General features: G+C 40.0%; 1 protein-coding gene across 2 annotated transcripts in view; it reads right to left on the reverse strand.

The window, feature by feature from the left end:
- The window catches only part of WWOX (WW domain containing oxidoreductase), a 486,572-nt gene that overhangs the window by 149,118 nt on the left and 324,160 nt on the right, over positions 1–13,294 (reverse strand). For both annotated transcript variants that reach the window (XM_017868656.1, XM_017868654.1), the window contains exon 7: positions 4,407–4,592. In XM_017868656.1, coding sequence (XP_017724145.1) covers positions 4,407–4,592 — 186 coding nt within the window. The remainder of the gene's footprint in view (positions 1–4,406; positions 4,593–13,294) is intronic.

Here is a 13,294-nt window from a genome sequence, read left to right on the forward strand (position 1 = left end):
GGATGGTCTCGATCTCCTGACCTCGTGATCCGCCCGTCTCGGCCTCCCAAAGTGCTGGGATTACAGGCTTGAGCCACCGCGCCCGGCCCCCCATGGATATTAAGTATCCACTCTTCAGGACCCAGGTCATGACACCATTCCTAGCATTCAGTGACACTCCTGGCCTTCCAAGATCGGTGAAATGGCTCGCTATGCCATCTTTCTGTTCTGTCTGTACATTGCTCCTCTGTCATCACCACGCCAGACTGTAAGTCAACTGATCACGTGATTCCAAAACTAGACTGTGAATTAATGGAAAGTAGACTGTAAGACTCTTGAGTGTTGCTTACTACAGTGCCTGACACATAGTAAGGACTCAACACAGAATTAGACAATTAAAGTTTGGTCATGGGTTTGGAATTTCAATCCAAGGACCAAGTCTGTAATAAAAAACAAAGGAACGCAAATCCCATGATGAGAATTTGACAGTTTCCCTTGCTTCAAGCCTTGCCCTAAAGGTAAAATTTACCACTAGGTTCAACTCTTCTATGTTTTCCATTAATGTTTACATGTGGAACTTCCTAATGTTTAGGGCTTTTGGTTTTTGCTTATTTTTTTAGAGACAAGGTCTTGCTTTGCTGCCTATGCTAATCTCAACTCTTGAGCTCAAGGGATCCTCCCGTCTCAGCTTCCTGAGTGGCTGGTATTACAGGTATACACCATCATCACACACAGTGATTTTCTACTGTTAAGAATAAGATCCCCACTTAGGTATTTAAGGATAACACAGAAGTATCTCATGACTAGGGAACACTGAGTAAATTAAATGCCTAAGAGGAGAAAGTCATTTCTTCTTGATTCCTAACCTAGAAATAAGACAAAAAAATCCCATGATGAAAAATGAGAACCAGGAAGGACAGTTTCAAGATGGAGAAGTAGCAGCTGCTACATATCGGGCACTCTCTCTGCAAACAGCCCTTCCCTATAAGGTTGACCCCGATTTCCTTCCCCACCGTCTCCTGGGCAGATATCCTACTTTTACACTCTCATTAGCTAGCACTGACAGTCCTCCAGGAAGTGGCAAGTGTGGGCCGGCTTCTGATCTCTCTGAGCCAAAAAAGGCTTCCTGAAAAACGACTATGTTCACCTCTCAGCTCCATAGGTAGTAAAACAACTCTTCAGATGCTGCCGACTCTATTTTCAAGTTGACAAACTGACAAAGCCAAACAATTACGTCTTAATAGAATTCTCCCTTACTAGTACATTAAAATATTGACATTTGCTCTGTGGACAGTAACACTTGCTTTGTAAGGGCCCCCCTTCCCCCCCCGCAACTCTTGTATATACACGGTGAGGGTTTTGCTTTTGGGGTTTTTTTTTTTTTTGAGACAGGGTCTTGCTCTATCACCTAGGCTGATGACAATCTCCCTCCACTGGTGCAATCTGCACTGGTACAATCTCTACTCACTGCAGTCTCCGCCTCTCACGTTCAAGCAATTCTTCTGCCTCAGCCTCCCAAATAGCTGGGATTATAGGCGTCCACCACCACAACTGGCTAAATTGTGTATTTTTAGTAGAGATGGGGTTTCGCCATGCTGGCCAGGCTGATCTCAAACTCCGGAGTGCTGGATTACAGGTATCAGCCACTGTGCCTGGCCTATACTGCATTTTTTTAACTAATAATTTTTAATTTTTATTTTAGAGATGGGGTCTCACTCTGTCACCCAGGCTGGAATGCAGTGACATGATCAAAGCTTACTGCAACCTCAAACTCCCGGCCTCAGGCCATCCTCCCACCTCACCCTCTTACTAGATGGGATTATAGGCATGTGCCATCAAGCCCAATTTTATTGAGGATTTTTTAAATTCCCGCCTAAAATAATTAGGCTGGATTCTATCTACACAGAAGCTCAGAAACTCCGTGTGTTTGTGTGTCTATGTCTGTGTGTGTGTGTCATTGTGTGATTTTGTGTGAGGGGTGGGAGAGGGCAATTTGGCACTCAATCCAGCTGCAGCCATTGAGGGTTGTTCAACCAGCACTCTGCTCTTTTCATTCTACTTTAACTGTTATCTGAAATTTTTTCACAGCAAGGAAGTCAACTTCTCATTTCACTATGATGTATTCTAGGTATGCAGAAACTCAATTCAGTTGCTCAGATTCCAGATGAGTAACTAAAACACAGTGAAGATACAGGAAGGCTAATAAATATTTTGCCTTGGGGCAGTCTCGTGTAATATTTTCTGCAAACATAGGACTTTATTTTTTCCCCTAACAGGGGGTCTTGACTCCAACGAAGAGATTCTGCCAAGGTTTATGGAGGTAATTATATATCAACACTTGCATTTTACAGCATGGTTTAGGGCCCTGGGTTCTTGGGTAGTGAGCAAAGTGTTTTCACGTACCGCCTGTGCCCCAAGTCACCACGCTCGCTCATGGGAGCCAAGGGATGCAATGCTAAGGTAATACACAAGCCAGCCTGGGGAAATTGCCATTTTGTTAAAACACCTTTCAATAATGTGCAAAGAAGCCGGGTGCGGTGGCTCATGCCTGATAATCACAGCACTTTGGGAAGCCAAGGAGGGCGAATCATAAGGTCAAGAGATCGAGACCATCCTGGCCAACATGGTGAAACCCTGTCTCTACTAAAAATACAAAAATTAGCTGGGTGTGGTGGTGGATGCCTGTAGTCCCAGCTACTCAGGAGGTTGAGGCAGGAGAATCGCTTAAACCTGGAAGTCAGAGGTTGCAGTGAGCTGGGATCACGCCACTGCACTCTAGCCTGGCAACAGAGCGAGACTCTCTCTCAAAAAATAATAGTAATAACAACAATGTGCAAAGAATAATTGGAAAGCAGAAAACTAGTGCCAGCCATCAGACAGGAGTGAGCATGACAACACACTTCAGAAAGGCCTCCCTACAAACTAAGATAGGTCTAATTCAAGAGTCCAAGTCCCTTCCTTTCAAATTAATCTTTTAAATGAAGCTAAGATTCGGATCTCCAAAGTAGGCATGAATTACACTGTGTTAAGGAGAGAACAAAGACGTCACACAAAATACCATTTGAGATACAGATTTACAAAGGAGAGTGAGCAGCTGACAATTCAACATAATCTCCCATTAAATACCAGCTCATTTAAACATATCCCGTGGTGCCCTCCACATCTGGTGGATGACTGGGGCTGGCAGATTTATTTCTGGAGCTCTCTCTGCTGCCTGCCCCCACAAGTAGCCTCCCTCGCCCCTTAACAGGGCCACTCCACTTTCTTTCACAAACCTGGTGTGATTTGCAAAGATAAGGCTGTCCAGATTTTGTTACCACCTAATTACTGGATGTTTCATGTCTTTTAACACGGGGGAGGATTATTACTGGCATTTTCCTTTCATTTCAGCCATCATAAATTTAAAATGGCAAAAGTAAATCTATCTGCAGTGTGTCACTTATACCATAAGCCCCTGTGTTTGGGAGTGATAAAGGTTTCAAGCTAACCCTTGGCTGGTCTCTCTCTTCCAAGTCCCAGGGGTTACATTTTATGGAAGTATGATTAAAAAAATAAGCTTCATTCTGGGTCACTAAAACATTTCAGGACTTAAGACGGAGAAGAAGGAAGAAAAAAAATGGGCCCCTTTCACATTATTTCTTTTTCTAGCTACTCTGCTAAGAGTGTAAACTCCCCCCCAAACACACAACAAGGAAATGTGAAAGAGAGATCTCCCTAACACATATTAAATCCAGCCTCATCCAGCAAGGCCTTTGTCTTTTCGGAATATTCCTCTCTAGACAAACAGTTGTTTATCCAACTCTAGAAACAAATATGCTGAAAATACGATGAAATTTTCAAATGTCTTTTTCAGTCAATTGAATATTCTCCTAATGGCAGTGGGAAAAAAGTGCCATCTGATGTTTTAATTGAAATTTTAACCAAAAGAGGCATGGCCAGATTTCTAATATGCTCTAACTACAGTACTTCCCTTTCCACAATTACACAGCTAATGTCTGCATCGAATTCCCTAATTTCTCATTATAAAACAATTGGATTTCATCTCGCAGCCTTTAATTGCATTGTTTCTCCTGCTAGAATAACTGCACATTCTTCTTGGTAAGATGTTGAAGTTGTTGAATTACAAATCAATAAAGGTCACGCCATTCAGATTTCATCAATTATTATTCCATCTCTAAGCAAAATCGATGAGGAGCTTGAAGTATAGTCATAAAAACAATCTTCATTGCTCTAGACAGTCTTTCTCAACAGTCCCCTACAATCACACAGACACACAAAAAAGACCTGGAAAAATTAAGTAAGCCAAGTTGAGTCCACCCACGTCTCAAGTAGGACTAATGAAAATTATTTTCAGAATGAGAGCCTTGGGGGAATATTAGCTGGTATGAGAAAGGGGATAAGTGAACAAACATGCAATTCAAACCCACCGATGGGACTCTGAGGAGACCACAATGACACGGGCAGGAGCGGAGCGGCACAAAACATCCTGGAGGAGCTGGACAAGGTAGAAGTGCCCCAGATGATTCACTTGAAAGGTGGTCTCCAGGCCGTCTTTGGTGAGACTCCACGGTAGAGCAAAAGCTGCTGCGTTGCACACAAGCACATGAAGAGGCCTGAAAAATAAAATATTCTACATGAGGTGAACATAAACACTACCACCAAGCAGAATCAACGCTCCTTCAGGAATGAGAAATTCTTTCTTCGTCTTCTAGATTCCAACCATTTAGAAATAGGATACCCTAGAATGTCACAAGGCTTGGAGTGGGCAACTGTCCTTTGTTGCTGAGGATGAGAGGCTTTTTAGGACACAGGACTTTAAGTGCGAAAACCAGGACAGTGACAGGCAATCCGGGAAGAGTTGTCACCCTAGTTGGAACTCAGATTCAACCACCTGATTAACTCCGTCTTTCTTAATCATCCAAGTCGCACTTTGTCTGTAAATAAAAATAGCCCTTAAAATAGTTATGAGTAATAAAGGAGAAATTATGCTGTTAAAAAGGCTGGCATAGGGCCGGGCATGGGGGCTCACACCTGCAATCCCAGCACTTTGGGAGGCCGAGGCGGGTGGATCATTTGAGGTCAGGAGTTTGAGACCAGCCTGACCAACATGGTGAAACCCCATCTCTATCAAAATACAAAAAAAAAAAAATTAGCCGGCTATGGTGGTGCATGTCTGTAATCCCAGCTACTCAGGAGGCTGAGGCCGGAAAATCGCTTGAACCCGTGAGGGACAGGTTGCAGTGAGCTGAGATCATGCCACTGCACTCCAGCCTGACCAACAGAGCATGACTCTATCTCAACAAATAAACAAACAAACAAAGAAAAAACAAAACAACTGACACAGGACCCAGGACTTCGTAGGTGCTAAGCAAGCACAGCAAGGGGGTAAATGCTCTGTCTAAAGAGAAGGGTACATATTGTTTAAAGATACAGAATTTCTTGTAGAGATCAGATTAAATGAACGTTTTATAAAGAAGCCTAGAGATAAGTAAGTAGAAGCCTGTCATAATATTCTCTTATTTTGTATATATTTAATGTTTTTTTTTTTTTTTTTTTTTTCTGACAAGATCTTGCTTTGTCATCCAGGCTGGAGTGTAGTGGTGTGGTCATAACTCATTGCAGTCTCAAACTCCCAGGCTCAGACGATCTTAGCCTCCTGAGTAACTGGGACTACAGGGGCACACCACCATGCATGGCTACTTCATTTCTTCTTTCTTATTTTTGTAGAGATGGACTCCCGCTATGTTGCCCAGGGTGATCTTGAGTTCCTGGTCTCAAGCAATCCCCCTGCCTAGGCCTCACAAACATAATAAAATTGTTAACAATAAAAGTAATCCTCTCATGTGAATCAAAAAGTTAAATTCTCAAAAGTAAATATATACTGGTGAAAAATCATAATGTACCAATAAGAATTGTACAACAAAATATACACAAGGCTATTCACAGTGTTTGTGATAAACTAAGGCAGCAAATTAGAAGTAAACTAAATACACCATTGAGGAATTATTATATTTAGAATATATCCACGATAGAACATGCAGCCATTAAAATCATCAACAAATCTACAGACCTTATAAAACACGTCATAATATAAAATTTAATGTATTTTATTATCAGACACAGACACACACAGAAACAGAGAAAGAGAGAAAGAGATAGAAAGGTTATGAAAGATATATAAAAATAAGGGCGGGCGTGGTGGCTCACGCCTGTAATCTCAGCATTTTGGGAGACGGAGGCAGGCAAATCACGAGGTCAGGAGTTCGAGAGCAGCCTAACCACATGGCAAAACCTCGTCTCTACTAAAAATAAAAAAATTAGCCCAGTGTGGTGGCACGCGCCTGTAATCCCAGCTACTTGGGAGGCCAAGGCAGGAGAATGGCTTGAACCCAGGAGGCGGAGGTTGTAGTGAGCTGAGATCATGCCACTGCACTCCAGCCTGGGGAACAGAGAGAGATTCCATCTCAAAGAAAAAAAAATATATATACACACACACACACACACACATAGATATATATACACATACAGACAGACAGACAGATAGATAGATAGATAGATAGATAGATAGATAGATAGATAGATAGATAGAAGGCTGGCAACAGTGGCTCACCTCTGAAATTCCAGCACTTTGGGAGGCGGAGACAGGATAATCACTTGAGCCAGTATTCAAAACCAGCCTGAGCAACACAGCAAGACCCCATCTCAACAACCACCACCAGAACATTAGCCAGGTGTGGTGGTGTGTGCCTGTACTCCCACCTACTTGGAAGGCTGAGATAGGAGGATCACTTGAGCCCAGGAGTTTGAGGCTGCACTGAGCTATGATCATACCACTGCATGCATTAGAGCAAGACTCTGTCTCCAAATTAAAAAAAAGAAAGACAGTTTTCACATCGCAGCCTGAGAGTTACAAGTTTTTAAAAAACAAACACTGGCATGCAATAAAAGAAACATAAAGAAAACTCTTCATAGAAATTAAATATTCTGCTCTCTAAAAAAGTAAAACAAAAGTGAAAAATATATGCAATCATTTAGAGGCCCCATATTTTTACTATATAAATAGTTCTTACATACCTATGAGAGAACCACATGTCTTCTAAGAGTCTAACAGAAACAGTGACATTAGAAATTTTATAAAACAAGATTACAAATAACCAGTGCAATACTTAACACCTCCAACTACACTAGTAAACATTAAAATATTTTCTATCAAATTAGCATATGTATTCATACTGTTATATTTGTATTACCTCGTATAAAGTTGGGGGGTTGCACCCTAGATATTAAGTTGAAAACATGTATCATGAGAATTGAAAGGTTCATATTATTTCACCAAGTAATCCTCTTTCCAAGCAGTAAAGCATGTATGTAACAGGGGCAGCAGAAATGGCACAGTTAATATCACTAGGGAGAAGTATTTTATCACTGATAATGTTTAGAACTGTCAGCACAACTTTTAGCTAGCTTTGCTGTTGTTTTTCCATTCTATACAGAATGCTTCCCCGTTTTGCCTGCACCTGGGGCAGACCATTCCCATAGCTACCTCCCATCCTTCTGATATGCCACTGCTTCTGTAGTGGGTTGAATGGTAGGAATCTGTGAGTTGAATTGTACCTCCTACCTCACTGCTTCCATAGTGGGTTGAATGGTAGGAATCTGTGAGTTGAATGGTACCTCCCACCCCACTGCTTCCATAGTGGGTTGGGTTGAATGGTAGCGATCTGTGAATGTGACCTTATCTGGAAAAAGGGTCTTCGCAAGTGTGATTAAGCCCACATCTTGAAACAAGATCATCTTGGATTAAGGTGGGCCTTAAATCCAGTGACAGGACTATCCTTACAAAAAAGGAGAAGTAGAGAAGGAACACCCACAGAGAAGAAGATGGAAAGAGGTAGAGACTAGAGTGACTTAGACACCAGCCAAGAAATTCCAAGGACGGCTGGCAGTCACAAGAAGCTAGGAGACAGGCATGGAACAGACGCTCCTTCGAGCCTCCAGAAGGAACCAACGCTGTAGACCGCTTGATTTCAGACGTTCTCTGAAACTGTAAGAGACTAAAATTCTGTTGTTTCAAGCCACTCAATCTGTGTTAATTTGTTATAATAGTTTTAGAAAACTAATACAGCTTCCAAAATTCTTTTCTAATATTCAAACTTCATATAAAAGTTTATGCCCAAGAATGCATGGTACATCAACTAAAATTATAAAATTCTATATAAACTAGAAACAACCTAACATCCAGCAACAGAGTAGATAAACAATGATTAAATCAAAGATTCCTAAACTTTCTCAATTTAATTGAAAAAGTAGGAAATTAAATTTTATATGTGTGATTCATACCCCATACCCCCCAAAGAGAATTTCTAGCTATACAGTCAGGATCACTTTTCTCTATTTCCTGTTTATGATTTTGGTATTTTCCAACTTTTCTACAATAAGCATAAACTAAAGAACTTTACTGAAATATAATTCACATGCCAAAAACTCTATGTATGTACACTGTACAACTGTTTCAGTATACTCAAATAATTGTACAACCATAACTACATTCTAATTTTATAGCACTTTAACTCAAAAAAAAAAAAAAAAACCCATTAGCAATCACTAGCCACCCTCTACCTACCTACCTACATACACTCTTATCCCCAAAACACCATTAATCTACTTTCTGTCCTATAGATTCGCCTATTCTGAACATTGTATATACTAAACGGAACCATACAAAACATAGTCTTTTGTGATTGGCTTCTGTTACTTGGCATGATGTTTGCAAGGTTCATCCATGTTGTAGCATTTATTAATATTTCATTTCTTTTTAATGGGCAGATAATATTCCATTATATGAATATACTGCGCTTTGTTTACCCATTCACCAATGATGGATATTTGGATTGTTTCCATTTATTGGCTACTAAGAATATCACTGCTATGCACATTCATTTGTAAGGTGCTGTGGAAATGCATGTTTTCTTTTCTGTTGAGGATACGTCTAGGAGTGGGATGGCTGGGTCATATGGTAACTCAATGTTTAACTTTTTGAAGAATGGCCAAACTGTTTTCCAGTGCGGCCGTACAATTTTACATTTCCACCAGGACTGTATTTGAACTTTCATCTCTCCATGTCTTCCTATTTATTATCTGACTTTTTTATTTTAGCCATCCTACTAAGAAGTGGAATCTTGTTGTGGATTTCATTTGCATTTCCCTAATGACTCATGACGTTGAACATCTTTTTATGTATTCATTGGCAATTTGTGTACCACATTTGGAGGAATATCTATTTAGATTTTATGCTTATTTTTTAATTGAGTTATTACTATTGAGTTGTGAAAGCTCATTATTCTAGATATAAATCCCTTATTAGATATTTAGTTTGTAAATGTTTCCCCCATTCTGTAGATCATCTGTACACTTTCTTGATGGTATCATTTGTAGCACAAACACTTTTGATTCTGGATCAAACCCAATTTATCTTTTTTTTTTCTTTTGTCACTTTTGCTGTCGGGGTTATATCTAAGAAATAATTGTCTAAGTCAACATCACAAAAATATACTCTTATATTTGCTTCTAAGAGTTGTACAGTTTTAGCTCTTAAGTCTCTGACCCATTTTTATTATGTTTTTTTTTGCTATTTTTTTCTGTGTAGTTTATGCAAGTGTGATCTAACTTCATTCTTTTGCATGGGGACCCCCAGTGGTTCTAGCATCACTGTTGAAAAGACTATTTTGAATTGTCTTGGCATCCTTGCTGAAAATCAATTTACCATATACATGGATTCATTTCTGGACTCTGAAGTCTATTTTCTTACCTATAGATCTATTCGTCTGCTGGTATGACACTGCCTTTATTACTAAAGATTTATGGAAAGTTTTGAAATTGAGAAATGGAGGGCCTCCAATGCTGTTCTTTTTCAAGCTTGTTTTGGTTCTTCAGGTTCCTTTGCATTCATATATAAAATATAGGATCAGCTTTTCAATTTCCATAAAAAAGTCAACTGAAATTTTAATAGAGATTGCACTAAATTTATAGATAATTTGGAGAGTTTGGTCAGCTATACGATATTAAATCTTCTGATCCATGAACATGGGATGCCTTCATTGCTCGTATATAGAAATACAATTTACTCAGGCATATTAAACTTTTATCCTACTTTTATCCTGGCTGAACTTGTTAGTTTTAATATTTTTTAAGTGTATTTTTAGGATTTTCTACAGATAAGGTGATTTCATTTGCAAATAAACATAGTTTTACTTCTTTCCAATCTGGATTTTTTTTTCAGTCTTCTGCTTTTTTGTTTTTTGCCCAATTGCCCTAGCTAGGACTTCTAGCAGAATATGAAATGAAAGTGGTGAGAGTCAATATCCTTGTCTTATTTCTTGATCTTAAGGGGACAGTACTCAATCTTTCAGCATGAAGTACGATGTCAGTTGTGGGTTTTTTGCAGATGCCCTTTATTGAGTTGAGAAAATGCCACTTTGATGCAAGTTTACTAGAAGTTTTCATCACAACAGAGTGTTGGACCTTTTAAAATGTGTTTTTATGTGTGTATTGAGAGGATCTTTTATTCTACTATTATGGTATTGACTGACTTTTTAATATAAAACCAACCTTGAATTCTTTGGATAAATCCCCGTTAGTCATAATGTACAATTCTTTATATATGTGGCTGAATTTGTCTTGCTAGCATTTAGTACAAAATTGTTTTATCTCTATTCATAAGAGAAAGTGATCTAAAGTTTCCTTTTCTTGTGATATCTTCGACTGGTTCTGTTGTCAGAGTAACAGTGGCTTCATAGAGCCAGTTGGAAAGTGTTTCCTCCTATTCTATTTTTTAAAAGAGTTTGTGGAGAATTGGTACTTTTTGTTTGTTTGTGTTTTGAGACGGAGTCTCGCTCTGTCACCCAGGCTGGAGTGCAGTGACATGATCTCGGCTCACTGCAAGCTCCGCCTCCAGGGTTCACCCCATTCTCCTGCCTAAGCCTCCCGAGTAGCTGGGACTACAGGCGACCGCCACCACGCCCGGCTAATTTTGTTTTTGTATTTTTAGTAGAGATGGGGTTTCACTGTGTTAGCCAGGATGGTCTCGATCTCCTGACCTCGTGATCCACCCGCCTCCGCCTCCCAGTGTGCTGGGATTACAGGCATGAGCCACCGTGCCCAGCCAGTATTAATTCTGTAAGTGCTTGCTGGAAAGCATTCATTAAATTTTAACTAGAAAAACGTATTAAATCACTGTTGTTGTTTGAAGTATTCATGCAAATCTTGTATCATTGGGTAATCTGGATCTCTTTAAGAAATTATTCATTCTGTTGCCCCATCTGTTTTCCCACCTATCCCCTACCTAAAACCTCAAAAGTCGTGGTGTGGTTGGGGTCAGTTGTATTTGTTTGAGAACACCTGTTTTCCACATACGGTGCCCACTACAGTTGTCAATACACAATCACTCAATGGCCCAACTACTCTCTGAAGAGATAGGTACAAATGCTTTGAAGCACCAAGCCTACCTAGTAATATTCATTAGACTCTGCTTCAAATCAAAGCAGGATCTACTAATTTGTAGCAGGGATAACTCATAGAAAGACAGGTCTATTGCTAAAAACTTTGTGGGGAAGAGGGAAAGATAGGCAAAGTGAAGAGATGACTTACATTTGAGCTCCTTTCAGGTTGCATCTGAAATATTTTGCTCACTTTTCCAGGGCTGTTAGTACTTTTTTTCCTTTTTTGAGTACTAACTATGGGTTAGGAAGTTTTTAAGAGCTTTTTGTATTTAAGAACCCTAGGTGATGTGTATTATGATTGCCATTTAAAGACAGAAATGAAGTATCAGAAATAGCTAACATAGGCCAGGTATGGTGGCTCATGCCTGTGATATCAGCAGGTTGGGAGGCCAAGACAGGAGCATCTTTTGGCTCAGGGGTTCAAGACCAACCTAGACAACATAGCAAGACCTCATCTCTACCAAAAATTAAAAACTCAAAACTAAAACAAACAAACAAAAAAAACAGCCCGTGGAATGTACCTGCAGTCTTGGCTACTTGGGAAGCTGAGGTGGGAGGATCTCTTGAACCTGGGAGTTTGTGGCTGCAGTGAGCTGTGATCACCCCACTGGCCTGGGCAACTGAGGAAGAACAAGACCCTGTCTCAAAATAGAAAAGCTAATATAAAGACGCAAACAAGAAAAACAACAAAAGGGTCACCTGACTTCAAGGCTACTGCACAATACCTTCTGTCTTACGGAAGCTCCCTGGAGTGGATAGAGAAACTAGCTCAGCCACGTTGTTTTCCTTACCTGACTCATGGCCAGTTAGTTCACCTCCATGAACCTGTGTCCTCCCCAGTAAACTAAACATACTCCTCCCATGCTTGTGAGGGGTAAAGCCCCAGTATCTTGCTAGCCTGCCACGTTAGGTAATTATTACTTCCTTTGTCTCTTTATCATTCACTTTTATGCACAAAACAAAATTAAATTCCTCAAAGACAGTTTCTGCGGTGTTTACCTACCTCTAAGACAGGCTTGGACACTGGCAATTTTAACATCATACTTCTCAACAACAACGTCTCTTCTAGTTACCTTTATTATTGCCTGTACATTTTCTCAAGAAAATGCAAACCTCAGCAAACCAAGGAACTTGCTACCAAAGACAGGCCTGGAGGCAAGAAACCACAGAGGACCTGGGAAAACCCTTTCCTCTCTCACCAAATTTTAATACCCTTCATTAATGTTAATTGCACAACACCAGAGGCAAAATATGTATCCTGTATCTAAAACTTGTCACCTCTATTAACTAAAAACAGGCTTACGGAATATGAAACTATAAAGTGCCTGACTTTTAATTGTAAAGACACTTAATTGGCTTGTACAAAAGGAAAAGAATTTCTTTTGCCTCACTTTAATGAGGTTTTTATTATTCAAATGACACATTTTGCTCAGTTTTGACTAAAAGCCACTGCAATTCAAAAGGTTCTGAGATGATGAATATTTACAGACTATCAGAAGGAAAAGTTCAAACTACAAAGATGGAATGGAAACAAAATAGTATCTTTCCAAAACTGATGTTATTAGTCAGCACTTTGAGGAGTTGATTTTTTTTTTTTTCCTTCTTGGGTGGATTCTCATCTGTGAGGGGTGATGAAGGGCAGAAAAGGTTGTCCTCCTTCTTTAGAGCCTGAGATTCCAATGGGGGGCAGCCTGCACGTTCTCCATGGCTCTCATCTATCCACACATAAAGCCCCTACACCTTACTGATGAGTGGCCCAATGGCATTCTCTGTGCCTGCTGACTGTGGGGATGGTATTTACAAACCGCAACCCCTTC

The sequence above is a fragment of the Rhinopithecus bieti genome, unplaced genomic scaffold (genome assembly GCF_001698545.2).
Source record: "Rhinopithecus bieti isolate Rb0 unplaced genomic scaffold, ASM169854v2 scaffold_2574, whole genome shotgun sequence".
NCBI lineage: Eukaryota > Metazoa > Chordata > Mammalia > Primates > Cercopithecidae > Rhinopithecus > Rhinopithecus bieti.